General features: G+C 48.7%; 2 protein-coding genes across 4 annotated transcripts in view; one reads left to right on the top strand and one right to left on the bottom strand.

Moving 5' to 3' along the window:
• The window catches only part of HDAC1 (histone deacetylase 1), a 31,843-nt gene extending 15,571 nt beyond the window's left edge, over nucleotides 1-16,272 (top strand). The window contains exons 3-14 of one of the 3 annotated variants that reach the window (XR_007154624.1): nucleotides 2,627-2,744; nucleotides 8,756-8,830; nucleotides 10,210-10,348; nucleotides 10,812-10,953; nucleotides 11,955-12,047; nucleotides 13,192-13,300; nucleotides 13,382-13,522; nucleotides 14,059-14,167; nucleotides 14,262-14,392; nucleotides 14,668-14,820; nucleotides 15,339-15,474; nucleotides 15,659-16,272. Coding sequence is in view for 2 of the 3 variants with exons in the window: in XM_047869846.1 (XP_047725802.1) it covers nucleotides 2,627-2,744; nucleotides 8,756-8,830; nucleotides 10,210-10,348; nucleotides 10,812-10,953; nucleotides 11,955-12,047; nucleotides 13,192-13,300; nucleotides 13,382-13,522; nucleotides 14,059-14,167; nucleotides 14,262-14,392; nucleotides 14,668-14,820; nucleotides 15,659-15,783 (1,335 nt within the window). In the remaining variant the exon portion in view is untranslated. The remainder of the gene's footprint in view (nucleotides 1-2,626; nucleotides 2,745-8,755; nucleotides 8,831-10,209; nucleotides 10,349-10,811; nucleotides 10,954-11,954; nucleotides 12,048-13,191; nucleotides 13,301-13,381; nucleotides 13,523-14,058; nucleotides 14,168-14,261; nucleotides 14,393-14,667; nucleotides 14,821-15,338; nucleotides 15,475-15,658) is intronic. The other 2 variants (XM_047869845.1, XM_047869846.1) reach the window with 2 other exon arrangements.
• A 200-nt stretch (nucleotides 16,273-16,472) lies between these two features.
• Nucleotides 16,473-18,899, bottom strand: MARCKSL1 (MARCKS like 1). Its single transcript, XM_047869847.1, has 2 exons — nucleotides 18,615-18,899; nucleotides 16,473-17,763 (listed from the first exon to the last, which is right to left on the bottom strand). Exons 1-2 carry the CDS (start codon nucleotides 18,699-18,701, stop codon nucleotides 17,254-17,256), a joined length of 597 nt encoding a protein of 198 aa, XP_047725803.1. The 5' UTR covers nucleotides 18,702-18,899; the 3' UTR covers nucleotides 16,473-17,253.
• Nucleotides 18,900-19,396: the final 497 nt, after the last annotated feature.

The following is a 19,396-nucleotide window of genomic DNA, read 5'->3' as shown; positions in this document are numbered from 1 at the left end:
TCTGTTTTTTTAGAGGGAGGGAGAGCACGCAAGGAGGGGCAGAGAGAGAAGGAGACAGAGAATCCCAAGCAGGCTGTGCCCTGTCAGCACAGAGCCTGAGGCGGGACTTGATCTCAGGAACTGTAAGATCATGACTTAAGTGGAAGTTGGACACTCAACCGACTGAGCCACCCAGGCCCCCAGATTTTTTTTTTTAATGTTTATTTATTTTGGGGAGAGAGAGCTCAAGAGCACATGCACGCACAGGGGAGGGGCAGAGAGAGTCAGGGACAGGGTATCAGAAGCAGGCTCTGTGCTGTCATCAGAGAGCCCAATGCAGGCTTGAACTCACAAACTGTAAGATCATACCCAAACCAAAGTTGGATGCTTAACTGACTGAGTCACCCAGGCACCCCTAGAAATTTTTTCAAAGTAATTACAAAAATTTTGTTTTTAATGTTTATTTTTGAGAGAGAGAGAGAGAGCGCGCGCGCGCGAGTGCGCACAGGGGAGGAGGGGTAAAGAGGGAGACAGAGAATCCCAAGCAGGCTTTGCACTGCCAGTGCAATGCCCCATGTGGGGCTTGAATTCACAATCCATGAGATCATGACCTGAGCTAAAATCAAGAGTCTCTTGCTCAACTGACTGAGCCACCCAGGCTCCCCTCCAAGTACTTCTTTTTAATGCTATCATAAACTATCTTTTAAAATTTTTATATTTAGGTTGTTTACTGGTATAGAGAAATGTAGTGCAGTTCTTTTTTATTTAGACATATATCCAGGGTCTCTGTAGATCTCTTTCTACTACCTGTTGTTTCTGTGAGCTCTCACTCGTAGTGCTTTGTTTCCTTGCATGTTTTGTAATTTTTGACTCTGCGGTCATATTTTTTGGAACTTTGTGGCCTGGGATGAAGATAGGTTCTTAAAGCAAGATTTGCCTTTACTTTGTAAAAGAGGTAGCTTTTGAGATGGGCTTTGTCCTTGTTGAATGTAGTACATGAGGAACATGGAATCAAGGGGTGGCTTCTGTCTTAAACAATTGGGTAGTTGGTGGTGAGAATAGGAACCCTGGGAAAGAAGAGCATAGGAGAAATAAAGCAGTGGATGCAGTCAAGATTATGGAGGAGGTGTAATGAAAGGGATGGGCTGTGGATTGAAATGGAAGTCAAGAAAGGGTGTTGTTAAGGATTATAATTAGTTTCTCAACCTGAGTGGATATTGGTGTCATTAACAAGAATATTAAAAGAGAAGTCTGGAAGTTAAATATGAATGCCTCTCTATAAGTTGTTAGATCCAGTTGAATTTGAAGTGCCTCTAGGATTCACAGGTGGAGCTGGCTGGGAGGTTGTTGGAATTGTGAATCTGGAGCTCAGAACAGAAATCAAGACGGAGTGAGTCTGGGCAGGCATCTATATAGAGGGTAGAGTTAAAGCTCCATCTACAACATTGCCATGAGAGTAAAAGGCTTAATACAATAAAAACAACTTCGGGGGCTCCTGGGTGGCTCAGTCAGTTGAGCATCTGACTTCAGTCCGGGTCATGATCTCACAGTTTGTGCCTGGCATCGGGCTCTGTGCTGACAGCTCAGAGCCTGGACCTTGCTTTGGATTCTGTCTCCCCCTCTCTCTGCCCCTCCCCTGCTCATACTCTGTCTCTTTCTCTCTCAAAAATAAATAAACGTAAGCAAACAAACAACTTAGTATTTGGAGCCAAGTCTTGCTTCTTTCACTATGAGTGTGGTATATAAAACAGTATCCACCTTTTAGTCTTACATTCTGCCTTATACAGAGGATTAAACAAGCACCAAATAGTGCCTGGAGCCCGACCTCTGGGTTTCTATCCCAGTTTACCAACTGTGTAGCTTTGGGCAAATTACTTAACCTCCCTGTGGGCAGAGTGAGGATAATAATAGTATGGAGTTTAAGAGGTTGTTGTAAGGATCACAAAATCACATACAGTGCCTGGCACAGGGTAAACAATGTTATATGTGTATTGAAAATGCTTTATAAACTATAAAGATACTCATAATTGGAAGAGCAGAGGGTCATCTTCGAAGAAGACCTACCTTTAAGGGATGAGAGGAAGAAAAGAGAATTTTTAAAAAGAGGGAAAGAGGACTCAGAATGTTGGGATAATCAGGAAATGACCATGTCAAGGAAGGTTCAGTGGGGAGGGTGTGATGAGAATTGTTGTGATGATGATTTATAAAAGATTTCCTATCTATTTCAGTTATTGTTAGTCACCTCTTTTTCTTAAACTCTTGGAGCCTTTTGGACCATAACTATTTAAAAAGAAATAAGAGTTTGTAAGCATTTCACAATTTACAAAGAGATTTAACTATCTCCTCCAATTCTCACACTGTTAGGTAGAAGTTGTTGCCTCTATTTAGTAAGTGAGAAAATTGAGGCTCACAAGGTAGACTTGCCCAAGTAACAGAGCTTGAGTTGCAGTTCTGTTTTTTGATACTGAATCTCCTTTGATAATCCTATATGCCTAATTAGATCGCAAGTTTCCTGAGGCATTAATCTAATCAGTAATTCCTTGCCTAGCTCAATGCTGGGTGGCTCTTCTCTTAGTGTTCAAAGTAGACTAAGTGAAGAGTGGCTTGGGTCTGGAATAACATGTTCTTTCTCCCCTCTTCCCTCTAGCGCCCTCACAAGGCCAATGCTGAGGAGATGACCAAGTACCACAGTGACGACTACATTAAATTCTTGCGCTCCATCCGCCCAGATAACATGTCTGAGTACAGCAAACAGATGCAGAGATGTAAGTCCATTCTGTTCCCTCCTTACTCTCAAGGCCCCAGTTGGATCTGCCCTTCAGTTGCAGAGGCCTACCCTGCCTTCCCTTGTATCTCCCATTCATCCCACACTTGATTTCCCCTGCCTTCCAAGGATGCCAAAGTGCAGCTCTTGTCTCCAGTCTAGCTTTCCTTGTTTCTTGATTATAAAGAATAGTGTTTGATCTTTGTCTAGTTAGGTTCACAACAATATGCCAAGAAAACCGTAATTGTTGTGATGGAAAACGCACTGACGTAGGGGAGGGAGACAGAGATAGAAGTCCCAGCTCTGACTCTTAACTGACCAGGCTGGTCACTTCCCCTCAGATTTTTCTTTCGTAAAATGGACTGGATGTCATCCCATACAACTGTAACTGCTCTCACTTTGTATTAATTGAGAATCGAGGGGCCACTTAGGACAGATTCTAGATGATGTAATCTTTGAGTTGAGGTGATTCTACCCCTGCTTCCTGAGACTTGAAACAGGTGTCATCTCGGAAGCTACACTCAGTTTGTAGGAATTAATGAGGCTTATTTTAGCTATGGGAGAAAATGTGTTTAAATTTGGAAGAAACTTATATCTGACTTCTCCCTGTGTTATTTTAGAAATTATCTCTTAGCACTTAATATCTCATATAATAAAACAGTGAAACAGCATTGTCCAGAAGTTTTGATTAGCTTGTAACAGTTTATTTGGAAATATCAGCAAATCTGTGGCACTTGTTGCTACTGGCCACAAGGTAGTCTGATTCCCAAGACAGAAAGTTTATTTGTTATAATAGTTGTGCAGTTGTAATGATTACAGAACCACAGAGACCTTTTTTATTTTTTTATTTAAAAATTTTTAATATTTATTTTTTTTTTTTTAATTTTTTTTTTTCAACGTTTATTTATTTTTGGGACAGAGAGAGACAGAGCATGAACGGGGGAGGGGCAGAGAGAGAGGGAGACACAGAATTGGAAACAGGCTCCAGGCTCCGAGCCATCAGCCCAGAGCCCGACGCGGGGCTCGAACTCACTGACCGCGAGATCGTGACCTGGCTGAAGTCGGACGCTCAACCGACTGCGCCACCCAGGCGCCCCATAATATTTATTTATTTTTGAGAGAGAGAGACACACAGAGGGCGAGCGGGGGAGGAGCAGAGAGAGAGGGAGACACAGAACCTGAAGCAGGCTCCAGGCTCTGTGCTGTCAGCAGAGTCTGATGCGGGGCTCAAACTCATGAACTGTGAATCATGACCTGAGTCAAAGTCGGACGACTTTAACCGACCGAGCCACCCAGGTGCCCCTATAGTTTTTTGTTTTTGTTTTTGTTTTTGTTTTTACAGAGGCCTTTTTTAAAGTATTATTACTACCCACAACTCCAGGAGCTGCTGCCCCTGTAAGTGCAGTATTTGCTCTTTGAATTGGCAGGATCTTATTTCCTTCCAAGATGAGACAAATTCCTTTCTTTGCTCTAGATGGCTTTAGAGCTTTTCATAACCTATCAAGGCCAGTGATCAGGCTCCACTGTCAGCAAAGAGGACTCTCATTAGAGAAGCAGCTTGGTATTGAGGCAAGAAAATGAGTTATTTTTTGTTTAAAAAAAATTTTTTTTAATTTTTTTTAACATTTATTTATTTTTGAGACAGAGACAGAGCATGAACGGGGGAGGGTCAGAGAGAGAGGGAGACACAGAATCTGAAACAGGCTCCAGGCTCTGAGCTGTCAGCACAGAGCCTGATGCAGGGCTCAAACTCATGGACCATGAGATCATGACCTGAACTGAAGTCAGATGCTTAACCAACTGAGCCACCCAGGCACCCCTGTTTAAAATTTTTTTTAATGTTTATTTATTTTTGAGAGAGAGGAGAGTGCCAGTGGGAAAGGGGCAGAAAGAAAGGGAGACACAGAATCTGAAGCAGGCTCCAGGCTCCAAGCTGTCAGCACAAAGCCTGATGTGGGGCTCAAACCCACAAACCGTGAGATCATGACCTGAGCCAAAGTCGGATGCTTATTGACTGAGCCACCCAGGCACTCCAAGAGAATGAGTTTTGATGTCTTGGTTTGAATCCCTTAGCTCTACCACTTAACTGTGTGTTCTTAAGCAAGTCCTCTAGCCTCTCTGAGCCTTGTTTTCTCTTCTTTAAAAGGAAGACAATAGTGCTTATTTCATAGTGGAGGTTGTCGGGGATAGGTGAGATAGCACTGTCAATGAAGCACTGACTGTCAATGAATAGTAACTTTTGCTGTGATGACTTATTATTTTCATCATTTTCCAATCTGTCAAGGCAGACATAAAATATTAGGCCCTCAGGAGTGCCCAGGTTTGGGTCTGACTTCCAGTTTGCTCCAGTTTTCCTGAAACTAGCATTCTAAGATTGTGCATTAAAAAATTAGGTCTGGGATTTTCTCTCATTGAAGACGGGTTAGGAAGGATGAGGTTCTCTATGGACTTAAGGTACCTTACTGACTTGACTTACAGGGTTATAGAAAGATGTCACTTAGTGAAGTGCTGTATAACCAGGGGTATCTTCAGAAACAATAACAGCGATGTGTGAGCTGAGCTCTTTTTTTTTTGTATTTACCAACACCTAAGCTAGGAAGTTATACATGTAATAAGACTAAATAAGTTAGGTTTCCTTGCTCTTGGCTAGGATGTAATAAACATTTTGTGGTCATTTTGAGACTTTGAGAACTTTGATCAGAAGTTCTGATCTAATATTTTAATTAGTTAAAATGGGAACATGATGAGCAGTGGGCTTCCTGACAGCCTGACTCAGCCTGCCCATTTGCAGTTGGTCCCCTGGCAGCCAGCCTTGGCCTGCCAGGGAGTTCGTGGCTTATTGGGCTGAGGCCTTATTAAAAATAATAATAAATAAAAGGGTGCCTGGGTGGCTTAGTTGGTTAAGCTTCTGGCTCTTTTGTTTGTTTGCTTGTTTGTTTATTTGGGTGGGGGGGAGAAGGGCAGAGGGAGAGGGAGAAAGAGGACCTGAAGCAGGCTCTGTGCTGACAGCAGAGAGCCCCATGTGGGGCTTGAACTCATGAACCGCGAGATCATCACCTGAGCCAAAGTCGGACGCTTAACCAACTGAGCTACCCGGGCACCCCAAGTGTCCAACTTTTGATTTTGGCTCGGATCATAGTCTCACAGTTTTTGGGATTGAGCCCCGTGTCAGGCTCTGTACTGCCAGTGCACAGCCCACTTGGGATTCTCTCTCTTCCTCTCTCTCTCTGTCCCTCCCCTGCTCATGTGCATGCACGCATGCTCTCTCCCTCTCTTTCAAAATAAATAAATATTTAAGAAAATTAAGAAATAACTGAATAAAAAATAAGATGGATTCAAACATGAATAAGTGCAATGGTTTTTTTTTTTTTTGCCAGATTATCAGAATGTGAAACGTGGTGGAAAATGATAAAAGGGAATTATGGTGGTGAAATTTGAAGACATTGTCATTGTCATCTTTTTTATAGATGTATAAACTGAATTTTCCAGGGTCTCCTAACAAGGTAGTGGTAGAATGGAGAATGGAACTTGTCTCTTCCTGATTCTATAGTATTTTTAAATATGTTGCATGTAAAATATTTCAGACACACACAAAACGTATAAAAAAATAATAGAATGTACATCCATGTACCTACTACCTACCTTCCTTCCTCCCTTTCTTTCTTTCTTTCTATTTTGTTTTAATATTTATTTATTTTTTTTTTTGAGAGAGAGACAGAGTGTGAGCTGAGGAGGTGCGGAGAGTGGGAGACACATAATCCAAAGCAGGCTCCAGGCTCTGAGATGTCAGCACAGAGCCTGACGCGGGGCTCGAATTCACGGACTGTGAGATCATGACCTGAGCCGGAGCTGGATGCTCAACTGACTGAGCCACTCAGGCACCCCCCCTTTTTTTTTTTAAGTTCATTTATTTTTGAGAGAGAGGGGGACAGAGCATGAGCAGGGGAAGGGCAGATAGAGAGGGAGACAGAATCTGAAGCAGGCTCCAGGCTCTGAGCTGTCAGCACAGAGCCCGATGTGGGGGGCTCAAACCCACAGACCACAAGATCATGACCTGAGTTGAAGTCAGACACTTAACTAACTGAGCCACCCACGTGCCCCTACCAACCTTTCTTTCTAGGAAACAAAACGCTGCCAATACAGTTGAACCCCCCCTGGACACCTCCCCTTGGTCACACACCCTTTCTGTCCTACTCCCCAGTCCACCCCATTATACCACCACAGTGGTATAAGCCCTCTCCTGAAACCCCTGTTAATCCCATGCATCTTTCTGCAGGGTGCTTTTTACCACCTTCTCCACCTTCCTCCGCTCTCTCATCTCTCACCCAGTATTGTTCTCTTCAGTATAATGCCACCCTAAGAATAAGAAAAGTATTTGTGATAGGAAGAGGAGAACCCATACAAGAGTCCTCCCTAGTCTTACAAATTAGTCCAGGTGAGGGTCTCCATTTCCCCCCTTTCCGTTTCCAATCACACAGCTTGTTGAACTGGGAATAATGGGCTGGACACTTGAGCCACATGTTGGTTTGGGGCCTGAAGGGAAATATTTTTTTCTCATATCTAAAATAACCATTTTGTGGGGTGCCTGGCTGGCTCATTCAGTAGAACATGCAACTCTTGATCTTGGAGTCTTGAGTTCAAGCCCCATATTGCTCTTAGAGTGTACTTAAAAAAAATAATAATAATAAATAAAACATATCCCACATGAGAGTATAAACAAAACTCTAGAAACCTAGGCAGGCCAAACCCAATGAAAGACGAAGCAACTGGAGGAGGCATTCGGTTGCCAGTGGATAAATAGCTTGGCCCCAGGGACCAAAGTTCTTATTGACACAGCCTCCCAGTGTTTACCCGGGAAGTGGGGGTGAGAGCCACCTACTATTCCTCACCCCGTTATGCAGGCCACACTTCCTCAGAGCACTTGTCTTGGCAGGGCACCCTCCCAAGCTTAGGGCAGTGCCAGAGTTGGTAACGCTCATGGTTATTGCAGACTTCGAGCTTCAGCTGTCTCTCAGAAGGTTGCACAGTCCGAGCTGGGCTCTGCTACCCTCCTCATTCTAGGGCTTCTCCTTGCTCTACTTTGGGAATCCCAGTTGATAGCAGTGGATGTAGTAGGAAGGCTAGGGCAAGAGAATAAGGATCTAGCCTACCCCTGCCTCTAGTTTCCTGTGTCTCTTTGATGTCTCAGTACTTTCCTTTTCTGTGAGAGATGACTTGGAGCCCTAAGGTTTCTCTCTAGCTCCGTGACTACAGCCCTCAGGTGTGCTTCCCTTCCTGTCTTTCAGTTTGTTTGCATTACTATTTGCATGCATTTCCTCATTATGTGTTAGTTTGTACTTTTGCCCCGTTAGGCCTGAAATAACCTTACTCCAGTTGTCACTTGTAGGTGTAGTAGAAAGAGCACTACACTGTATGGGTCAAGACACCTGGACTCTGATTCTGGTGCTGCCATTGTCTTGTTATACAACCTTGGCAGCTCACTTAATTCTTCGTATCTGTTTGTTCAAGTACTTACTTGCTATATTCTTCCCCACATAAGATTTCTGTTAATCTTCTCAACATTTAGGTGAGGTGGATATCATGATTGCTTGTTAAAGATAATAAGCCAGGGGCGCCTGGGTGGCTCAGTCGGTTAAGTGTCCGACTTCAGCTCAGGTCATGATCTCGCGGTTTGTGAGTTCGAGCCCTGCATCAGGCTTTGTGCTGACAGCTCGGAGCCTGGAGCCTGTTTCGGATTCTGTGTCTCCCCTTTCTCTGCCCCTCCTCTGCTCATGCTCTGTCTCTCTCTGTCTCAAAAATAAATAAAACATTAAAAAAAATTAAAGATAATAAGCCAAAGCTCTAAGAAGTTAAATGACTTGACCCAATCACAAAGCCAGTAAGTAGTAGAGCCTGGACTAGAACCCAAGCCTTCTGAATCCAAATTCTTTGTTTTTTCCCATGAGCTCATAAATATGTAAACAAAAAACTAAAGGAATTGTGGAAACTAACTTTTCCCTTCTGTCTTTCAAGTCAACGTTGGTGAGGACTGTCCGGTATTTGATGGCCTGTTTGAGTTCTGTCAGTTATCTACTGGTGGCTCTGTGGGTAAGGAATATACCTCCCTCCTGGAGGGCAGTGCTGGGTTGTATTAGTGAGGTCTGCCTTTTAGGCCACTATCCTAGTAGGGCTGATCTGTGACCCCATAAAATGGTCTTGTGAGTTTTTACCTTAGGTCTTTAAAATATCCTTCTGGTTCAGTCCCAGCCCAGGTTCAGTCTCTGACATGGTACTGACAGGTGTCCTTGACTGTCCTCTCCTACCCAGAGATCTTACATACTGGAATTCCCTGCAGACCTCGTGGGGTTGTTGAGATGCTGTACATAGAAGCAATTTGCAAACTGCAAAGTGCTATAAAAATGGGAAGTGTCATCATCTGTGTCTTACAAAAGAGCATGGTAATTACCTTTAGAGGTCAGAAATACTCCTCACGTATCTCCCACTTCCATTATTAACTTCTAGACTACCTCCAGGATTACTCTAAACCCTTTTTTAACAAATATATATTTTCCTATGATCATTGTTTGGTCTCTTCTCCCCTTCCCCCTGCCTCTCAATATAACCTCAGGAATCAAAGATGTACACAGGAAAAAATTACCCACAATCATACTGTCCAAAGATAATCATTACTACCATTTTGGTGTTTGTATATGCATTCTTTTTTGTTAGTATATATCTGGATATAACATATACATCCATATTTTATAAAAAGTGTCACGTGTATATAGTTTTGTGTCTGAATTTTTTATTTAGTAAATCTTTAAGATTTCTTTGGTAGTCTATAGCATGATTTCTAGTGGCTTCAGGATTATGCCATGTTATGGACCAACGTCAGTTGATATAATTGGCCCCTCTTGGATCATTTGGCCTGTTCTGTGTCTTTATTGCTGTTAAAGTTACATGCCACAAATGCACCTGCATACACAAGTGTATATTTCTCTCACTTCTTGGGCTTGTTTGTGCTTTGAGCTTCTAGTTCCTTTAGTATCTTCATCATTTTTTGACCATGAACCATGGTAAGAAATACATTTACTCTTGCAATCCAGGTTGTACACACACACTGTCATTCTGAAGCCAGTTTCACAGAAGAACAACTTCCTTTATTGTTATTTTATTCTAGTCTGTTTTGTTTAAAATTGTGTGTATACACACACACACACACACACACACACACACACACACACTAATCATGACCCACTAAATCAATTTTAAGGCCTACTGATGGGTTTCCACCTTCAGTTTGGAAAAAAGTTGCTTAGAGTAGCCAGCCAATGTCATATTTACTCCCTGTTAGAATAGGGAGGGAGGGAGAGAACAGTCCAGCGATTGAATAGGCAGGTTCTACCTCTCACCAGGTTTCCTGGGCTTCTTGGGGAAAGGGGGAGAATGGCTTGCTAACAGTCTTGTGTTCTCTCTTTCACACCCAGCAAGTGCTGTGAAACTTAATAAGCAGCAGACGGACATCGCTGTGAATTGGGCTGGGGGCCTGCATCATGCAAAGAAGTCTGAGGCATCTGGCTTCTGTTACGTCAATGATATCGTCTTGGCCATCCTGGAACTGCTAAAGTATGCCTGCCTGGCCTTGTCTCTTGGAGGAGCACCTTAGGCCAGGTTCCCACTTCCCTCTCCCCCTGGGCTTGCCTCCCTAGTTTGCTTTTCCTAGCCGTGTGCTGGCTAGGATGTGTTCAGTGAGTGTCTCTGGCTGGCCATCCTCTCTTTGACGGGGTCCCGGTTTGATTTGAGCCCACGGCAAGATCAGGGGCAGGTGCTGTTCAGATCCTGCCTCCAGAGTGTCCCTGTGTGGCTGGAGTTGAGCCTGGCTGTAGAGTAGGAAGATCGGACTTGGTCGGCTTGGTCAGGCCTCTGGAGACACCCTGCCGCTCTTCCACCTTCCTTCAGCCAGTTTCCACGTCTCTGGTGCTTAGAGATACCTGAGGGAGGCAGCCAGCCCGGTAAGCTGGGACCTGGCGCCCTTGGCGCGTCCCACTCCCAGAGAGCCGCCAGACCCCTGACCCCCTTCTGATCCTAGGTATCACCAGAGGGTGCTGTATATTGACATTGATATTCACCACGGCGATGGCGTGGAAGAGGCCTTCTATACCACAGACCGGGTCATGACTGTGTCCTTTCATAAATACGGAGAGTACTTCCCGGGAACTGGGGACCTACGGGTGAGAACTCCCTTCAGGGGCCAGCCAGCTCACCCCTAGCTGCCAGCTCTAACTCTCCTATCTCATGTCACCAGAAACCACTTCCTGCCCCTTCTGCCATTCAGAATGCCATACCCCAGCCTAGGGTACCTGCCCTGGTCTTCCCTCCCTTATTCTGGAGGAAGGGAATGATGAGACACAAAGGGTTGGGAGGGATAGGGGTCTCATGACTCATTGCAAGCCCCTCCTGGCCACAGCTAAGTTACACTGCACTATTCAGATGCCCCAAACAATTTGAATTTTAGGCTAGAGACATCAGGTTCTCTCTCATGGGCTAGGAATTGAGACCCTTATGGACCATCTCAAGGGTTCTTAACCTTCCCCTTTGATCATCTGACTGAAAGCTATGGACTCTGTCACCAGGAAAGCGTAAGGAATCTTTTGTATCTGATACTGAATAGGTAATTAAAGACACCTCCCCTTACTGAAGCCCGTCTGTAGACCTCAGGATAAAAGTCCTTGGAAACTAACTCACTGAACTGTTGTATCTGCTTCTATTAGCATGAATATGAAACCAACCCTTTGCCGTGCACTAGCCCTCTGGTGAAAAAGTGGCACTAATTCATGTTTGCTGTGGCCAGCATAATAAATGGTCTTTCTTCTACCTTCTCTGGAGAGGAAAAGGTCGTCCCAGGGTGGGTGTTAGTTCTGTGACCCAACTACCAGCAGCTCTAACCCAGTCCAAAGATGGAGGTCTTGTGCTCTGGGGTAGGATATTCCATCTCTGGCTCCATAAACAGTTCTCAGCCTGGGCGCAGGCTCAGTGGTGTGTCCAGAAACGTGAGCTAGACTTGCCAGTGGGGGGAATGGTATTAACCAAGGTGCCCCTGCTCTGTCCCTGGCCCACCTCATGGATCCCAATTGTCTCCGAATACTGCCTCTTTCCTTAGCCTCCCAGCCCCTGTCCTTGAACTTCTTCCCAGCTTCATCTTTCAGTTTACTTTAATGTCCCTCTTGATTAGGATATTGGGGCTGGCAAAGGCAAGTATTACGCTGTTAACTACCCGCTCCGAGATGGGATCGATGACGAGTCCTATGAGGCCATTTTCAAGCCGGTAAGTGGCTTATCCACCACCCGGGCTACCAATGGGATTAGTCTAAGGGATGGGTAGCAAAGTACCCCCAGCATACCTCAGGGACCTCTCCCCACTGAGAAGCTGGTTGGGAAATGAGCTGTGTTTTGACCCTGGATTGTTATGCTGTGTGGTCAGCTAGAGGAACAAAATTCATCCAAATATTTATTGATGCCTTCTGTGGGTCAGGCCCTCTGTTGGATACAAGAGTATCTAAGACATGAATCATGCCCTTAAAGACCTCACAGTCTACATCGTGGGAGGCAGGCGCACACACAACAGTGTGTGGTCATTACTGTTTTGCAGGATGAACAGAGGAAGGGGAGACAAACCGCTGCCTGGGCTGGGGAGAGGGTAGTCAAAGAGGATTTCACAGAGGTGGCGACATTTGAGCTGGACTTTGAAAAATGAGGAGTTGCTATGTGAAGAAGGAGGTGGAGGCCGGAGGGCAGGGATGGCATTCAGCAGGGGGGACAGTACATAGCTGTATGTAGGTCAGTATGATGGGTGGGAAGAGTGTTGAAGGACGTGGGAAATGTATATGGGGGTCTTGGATGCCAAGCTGAGGAGTTAAATCTTCACCTGCAATCCACAAGGAACCATTACTGGAGTATTAACCTAATAAGGTTAGGTAGTCAAGTGCCTACTGTATGCCTTGCAGTAGGGGTGACAGAGAAGTCCAAGGTATGATCTTTGTCCTAGGTAACGTCAAAGTCTTGTGAGAATGGGAAAGGTGAAGGTGAGCACTCCCTCACAATAGGAGGCTCAAAGTCTCAAAAGACTGAAGGAGCAGGGCAGATGAAGCCAAGGGTCAGAAGAAGGGGCACTGGAGCTTGGGTAGTGAAAGAAGCGGAAGACTGAGGGGAAGGTGAGGCTGTTCTAGGTACAGCATTACTAGAGCTAGAAGAAGCCTCTTGGAGAGCCTCCTAAATTGAAAAACTGAAATCCTAAATAGGGAAACAAGAACTCCAGACTGATACTTCCTCCTTACCACCCCGCACGAGGGAGAGTGGAAATGTAGGAATAAATACAGGAAACGGAAGAAGTACTGCAGCCCACCCTTTGCAGCCCCTAACATCACATAGCTTTTCTTGAAGCTGGTGGTGACCAGGATGTGTCCTTTTAGGTCATGTCCAAAGTAATGGAGATGTTCCAACCCAGTGCAGTTGTCTTACAGTGTGGCTCTGACTCCCTATCTGGGGATCGGTTAGGTTGCTTCAACCTGACCATCAAAGGTGAGACCAGGTAGCATAGGGATGGGTGGGCAGGGTTCTGCCAGGCGCTCCTGTAACCCAGCGCCCCTTTCTCCCACCAAGGGCACGCCAAGTGTGTAGAGTTTGTGAAGAGCTTCAACCTGCCTATGCTGATGCTGGGAGGAGGCGGTTATACCATCCGTAACGTGGCCCGCTGCTGGACGTATGAAACAGCCGTGGCTCTGGACACGGAGATCCCAAATGGTAATAGCCCTGGGCCAGGTTGGGCTGGGCAGAGCCAGAGTTCATGTGTCCTAGAGTTTATAACCCCTTCTGCATTGGCCATGTGGCCTCTCCTCTTCTGATACTGGGTATTGATTCTCTTCCCTATCTTCTTGTGATTGTCAGACCATCGCTTTTTCCTGAGTCCTTTTTTGACCCTGCCGCCTCTCCTTCCCACTTCTGGTCTAGACATAATGATCAGTGGTTATTTATAGCTTTGGAATTTCTACTCTGTAGGGTAACTGGGGTAGTGAGTGAAGAGGTGCTCCCAACGAGCATTGCCTAAATTTGTCTAAACCATGAGCTTGTGCCTTCTCCTCAGTGGGGGGTGAGGTGTAGACACTGGAGAATGGCATTAAAAAGACTGAAACCCGATAAGCACTCAGGTCTCACCCTGTCTCAGAGGCATTCTTCTCAGTTTGATGGTTGGGCTAGCAGTTCCAGATAAATCTACAAATGCTTTTCTCAGGGTCCCATGGTAGCCAGGTCTTTGACTCTTATCTCCTGCCCCCAATTAGAGCTTCCATACAACGACTACTTTGAATACTTTGGACCAGATTTCAAACTTCACATCAGTCCTTCCAATATGACCAACCAGAACACCAATGAGTACCTGGAGAAGATCAAGTGAGTATATTCCCCAGACACACCCTGATTGAACATTCCAGGCTCTGGTTTGTCCCTAACCAGCGCCAGCCACCCTCTCTACCATTGGCCATAGACAGCGACTGTTTGAGAACCTGCGAATGCTGCCCCACGCACCTGGGGTCCAAATGCAGGTGATTCCTGAGGATGCCATTCCAGAGGAGAGTGGCGACGAGGACGAAGAAGACCCTGACAAGCGCATCTCGAGTAAGACCCAGACCCAGGGGCCTGTAATTTCCCACTCAGTAGGTAGCTGACTTCCCACCACTGTTCTTGGTTCCACTTTCCTCTCAAGCTACCCACTTGTTGAGAAACCCAAGTTCTGGTAGTTGGGACAGTTTAGGGAGTCTGAGTTTCCTTCCTTTCTTCTTGGTCACCCCTTCCCTTGGTGTCTCTTGGACACACAGGGAGGCACTGGGCACAGGTCCTGAGGTAAAGATAATCTCCTGCTCTCTCACCCACTATTTCCCATTGCTTCCCAGTCTGTTCCTCTGACAAACGAATCGCCTGTGAGGAAGAGTTCTCGGACTCTGATGAAGAGGGAGAAGGCGGTCGCAAGAACTCTTCCAACTTCAAAAAAGCCAAGAGAGTCAAAACTGAGGATGAAAAAGAGAAAGATCCAGAAGATAAGAAAGGTGGGTTTGGGTTGCATCTGGACTTGGGTCTTGAGCCCCAGGCCCCAGAGGAGGATGAATCTATGTAGGGCACTGGGAGGAGGGAGCTGACTCAGGCCCTGCCTTCTGTGGGGCTGTCTCAGCTCCCAGAAGTGGCAGGGCCCACAAAAGAATGAAACTCGATTTGTCATCTCCAGTGGCTGATTGAGCCCTGCCAGGCTCCAGAGCCAGGGACATGCCTGGGCTCCCCTTGGTCAGGAGTGTGGCTCTCACATACCACCCAAGCCCTTTTCCCAGCACTTCACCCCAGTTTCCCAGGGGGCTGCCTCCGCCCACTGGGTTCAGGCTCTAGCAGGCCAGGAAACCGGTCCAACCTGTTTGTTCTCCACAGGGCTCAATGGGAGGGCCTGGGATGGGCTTTTCTCTCTTTAGTATGTCCACTGAGCTGCAGTGTTGGGGAAGGGGTTTCAGGTAAGTGAAAATTCCGTGGGTCTTTCTGGAAGGGATCCCTTTACCATCCCTACATTCTTATGTTCTAGAAGTCACAGAAGAGGAGAAAACCAAGGAGGAGAAGCAAGAAGCCAAAGGGTGAGGAAGGAGCTGTCAGCCATCTCCCTGGCATTGGAGCACCAGTCCTTTTGTCCGCTATGCCGAGGGAAGGCGCAGGGACAGCTGGTGCGGCTTACAAAGACCTCTTTCAGGGACCAGTCCATCTCTGCAGTTCTAGGCAGAGCTAGGAAGCCCCAGCTCTCAGCAGTCACCTGGGCAGCTAGGGTCCTATAGAAGTCATTGTCCCCATATTTTTGCCTCAAGGCCTCTGGGGTGCATGATCTCATGCCAGTCTCTGCTCTCTCCACAGGGTCAAGGAGGAGGTCAAGTTGGCCTGAGCAGACCTCTCCAGTTGTGGCTTCCTGCCAAGTTTCCCACCTTTCTCCCACAACCCCTCAGATTTTATATTTTCTATCTCTCTGTGTATTTATATAAAAATATATTAAATATAAATATCCCCAGGGACTAGACAGGAACCAGGGCCCTGAGCCCAGGGCACGTGTTAGGAGTGAGCTTTTCTAGTGGCTGCCTTGCCACCCATCCTTTCCCACTTCCTAATTTTGAACCATAAAGGGTGCTGGGTCTGGAAAGCATATTCTTAAGAAGCCATAGGACAAAATCCTGAAATGTTAAGTGCCTGCTTAGTGGCTTTGGAAAGGTGTCCTTACTGGGCATTCTAGGAGTGGCTAGATCTTGAGGGACCCCCTGTCAGGCTCCTTAAGGTAATATCAGCCATTTTTAGATTGGTTCTGTTATCATACCTTCCCACTAGCCCCCTGTGAGCCAAGAAACTCACACTGCCTGCCCTCTATCCTCGCCCAGTTCTGCAGGTGGAGATTGGTAGTCTAGTTTCCTTTTTGAGATACTATTTTAATTTTTGTGAGAATCTTTGTAATAAAATGGTACATTTCTACATCCTCCTGAGCTTGTCTCCTAGCAGTATCCCTGGGCTGATTTCAACTCTGCTTCCCTGTCCTTCTGGTGTCCATGAGAATCTGGGCCACCCTCCTGAACAACAAGACAACCCCACAATCTTACCCTTCACCTTAATCCCTCCCTCAAGGGTTGAGGTTAACCAGTCTTCTCACCCTACTCCCAGAAGACCACTCATTAAAAAGCACTACTAAAGGGACGACATTTATTCCTTTTCCAAATGTTACAGTAAAACCAGGTGGAAGAGAATGGTTTTAGCAGTTAGAAAAAAAAAAAAAGTACAAATCTGGGGTTTGACCATTAAAAGTTATTTACAACAATGGGAGGGGGAAAAAAAGACAACAAGAAGTTGTTTCACATTACAGACCTCCCCCCCCACCCCAAAGCCTAATACTTGCTTACCAAGTCAAAAAAGAGACACAGTCGATTCACAAGCTGGAGGTTTGAACTTGAGTAAGACATTTATAAAAACCTAGACAGGGGCAGTGTCCTCCCCAGCCCAGGTGCCACTAGGCACAGCACAAGAGACTAAAAACTCAACAGGGGTGGGGGGGGGTGGGGGGGAGGAAGGCTGGACACTCAGGGTTTGGGAGTGTAGGCACCCCACATCTGGCTCAGGGATTTGGGGAATAAACAAAACCTACTTGGAAAAGAATTGGGGAAGAAAACCAGCAATTGCCTTCTGCAGGGGTGGGGACAGGAGAGGTAGGGCCAGGGGCAGGAGCATTTCACATCACTAACCTAACTTGGGAAACTGCAAGGGACCATCTTCAACTGGCCTTAAGAGGAAGGCCAAATGGACGATGGGAGAATCCACAGGAGGGAAAAGGAGAGGGAACGTGGCGGGGAGGGGGCAACAGCCCCTTCCTTTCTGGGCACAGGAAGGCAGCCAGGGCACCAGGTCCAGGCAGTGACCTCACAAGGACAGCACAGTTTTTGCAGCTTAGAGATCACCCACCTGCCCCCACCCAGCTACTCATTCTGCTCGCTGGTGGGTGTAGGGCCACTCTCCGGCCCCGAGGGAGTGGATGGCTCTGCAGCCTGGGGCCCTGCCTCTTCTGTGTCTCCTCCCTTGGAGGCAGCACTAGCCTCTGCCCCCTTGGCCTGGGGCTCCTGGCTCTCGGGGGTGGCAACAGCCTTCCCTTCCTGGGCTGTGCCTTCCTCGCTGCAGGCACCGATCTCCCCCTGCTCCTGCTCTTCCTCTGTAGGTGAGGAGGCAGAAGAATCACCCCCACCCTCCTTCCGATTTCTCTTGAAGGACAGACCACTCAATTTGAAAGGCTTCTTGAAAGAGAATTTCTTCTTCTTCTTGGGGGTCTCCTTGGCGGGGGCATCCCCCTTGACCTCAGCGCCCTGGCTAGGGGGTGCTGGCTCGATGGCATCGCCAGTGGCCCCGGCTGCCTCCTCTGTTCCGTTCACGGGGGGCGATTCCCCTTCACCCTTGGGGGATAAGTCTCCATTGCTTTTCACGTGGCCATTCTCCTGCAGGGCAGAGGAGACAGCAATGAGGGCCGGGGCTCTACCCCACCTCCCCCAGCCCGCCCCTGACCCCTTCCAGGCAATGGGACCCCGACTATTCTGCAACCCGGGAGGTTGGCTGTAGCTTCACCCCCACCGGGATCCCGTCAAACATCTCCCTCCTGCCCTCACGAGCGCGCGGGGGCCGAGCGCGCAGAGGCCGCGGCCGGCAGGAGGCGCTGGGGTCCCGTGGCCCCCCACCCACCTCCCCCGGGGCGCTCTCTCCGTTCGGCGCAGACCCGCTCGAGGCCGCCGATCCCCGGCGGGCGGGCAAGCGAGCCCAGCAAGCCGACAACGGGCGGGAAGCCGCCCCAGGGCGCTCTTCTCCGCACCTGGACGGCCCATTTTCCCAGCCTCCTGCTTTGTGTAAACGGCCCCCCACCCACCCTAGGCTCTCCCATCTCGATTCCCCCCCCCCCCCCACCGCCGCCAAAAAGAAGGCCGTGAGCCACCGAGATCGGGTCTAAGGGTGGAGTGCCCTCCCCCCCGGGCGCCCGCCCCGCGGCCCCTGGGCGCCCCCTTGGCGCGGCCCGGCAGCGCCTTTGTTCCTCGCGCGGCACTCGGGGCGGCCGGGGGGCAGCGCCGGGGGCCGGGGCCGCGAACAAAGAAGGCAGCGGGGCCGGGCCGGCGCCCCCTCCCCGCCCCTCCCCTCGCTTCGCCCGCGGGGGCTGCGGCGCCGAGAACAAAGGGACCGGGCGGGGGAGGGGGCGCCGCGTGTCCCGGGCCGGACAAAGCGCGCGGCCCCGGCCCAGGGCCCCAAAGGGGGCTAAGTGAGGGAGGAGGGGGCCGGGTCAGGCCGTTCCGAGTGCACCCACCTGTCCGTTGGCCTTAGCAGGGGAAGCGCCTGCTGCCTCCTCGGCGGTCACGTCGCCCCGGGGAGCCTTGGAGCTCTGGCTGCCCATGATGGGGGGGGGGGGTCTGCTGGGGGGCGCCCGGAGCCGCCCCGGGCTCGCGCCACAGGGGATAGTTCAGCCGGGTCGGCCTGGCCGGCGGAGGGGTGGGGCTCGCGCCTGAGGGGGAGGGGTATCGGGGGGGGAAACCGAGCTGCACCCCCCTCTCCGCGCCCGACCCGCTAGCTGTGCCCGCCGCCGCTCAGCTCCGCGCCAGAATGCCGCCCGCCGCCCGCCGAGCTGCCTTATATATGCGCCCCAGATCGGGGCGGGGCCGGACATTTAAATAAGCGCCCAATCGAGGAGCAGAGGCGGGCTCAGGTCCCGGGCCCCACTTGCGCAGTGGGCGACGCCGGCGGTCTCGTACCCCCAGCCTACTCGCCTACCAGGGCAGGTGGGGTAAAGCGTGGGTAGGGGAGAGGCGGGTCTTTCGGCGAGCTGGGCGGGGGCTCCTAGAGGAAAGGGAGAGCAATCCTGTCACCACCCACCCGTCCGAGTGGACGCCCCAGAAACTGGAGTGGTCCCAACACCTTGGTCCTGCACTGACAGCCCCTGTCAGTCTCCCCCTAGAACTCTTCGAAGGGCTCACATGCCCAGACTCGTTAGAGGTTTGGTCCTGAGTTATGCTCCGGAGAATGTGGTCATAGAAGCCGCAGGGCCCCGCGCTGGGATCTGCGCCCCCTCAGGCCGGGAGACCCGTCAGAGGT

The sequence above is a fragment of the Prionailurus viverrinus genome, chromosome C1 (assembly GCF_022837055.1).
Source record: "Prionailurus viverrinus isolate Anna chromosome C1, UM_Priviv_1.0, whole genome shotgun sequence".
In the NCBI taxonomy this organism is placed as follows: Eukaryota; Metazoa; Chordata; class Mammalia; order Carnivora; family Felidae; genus Prionailurus; species Prionailurus viverrinus.
The sequence above is the reverse complement of the archived record's forward strand: the minus strand, read 5'-3'. Positions and strand labels throughout refer to the sequence as shown.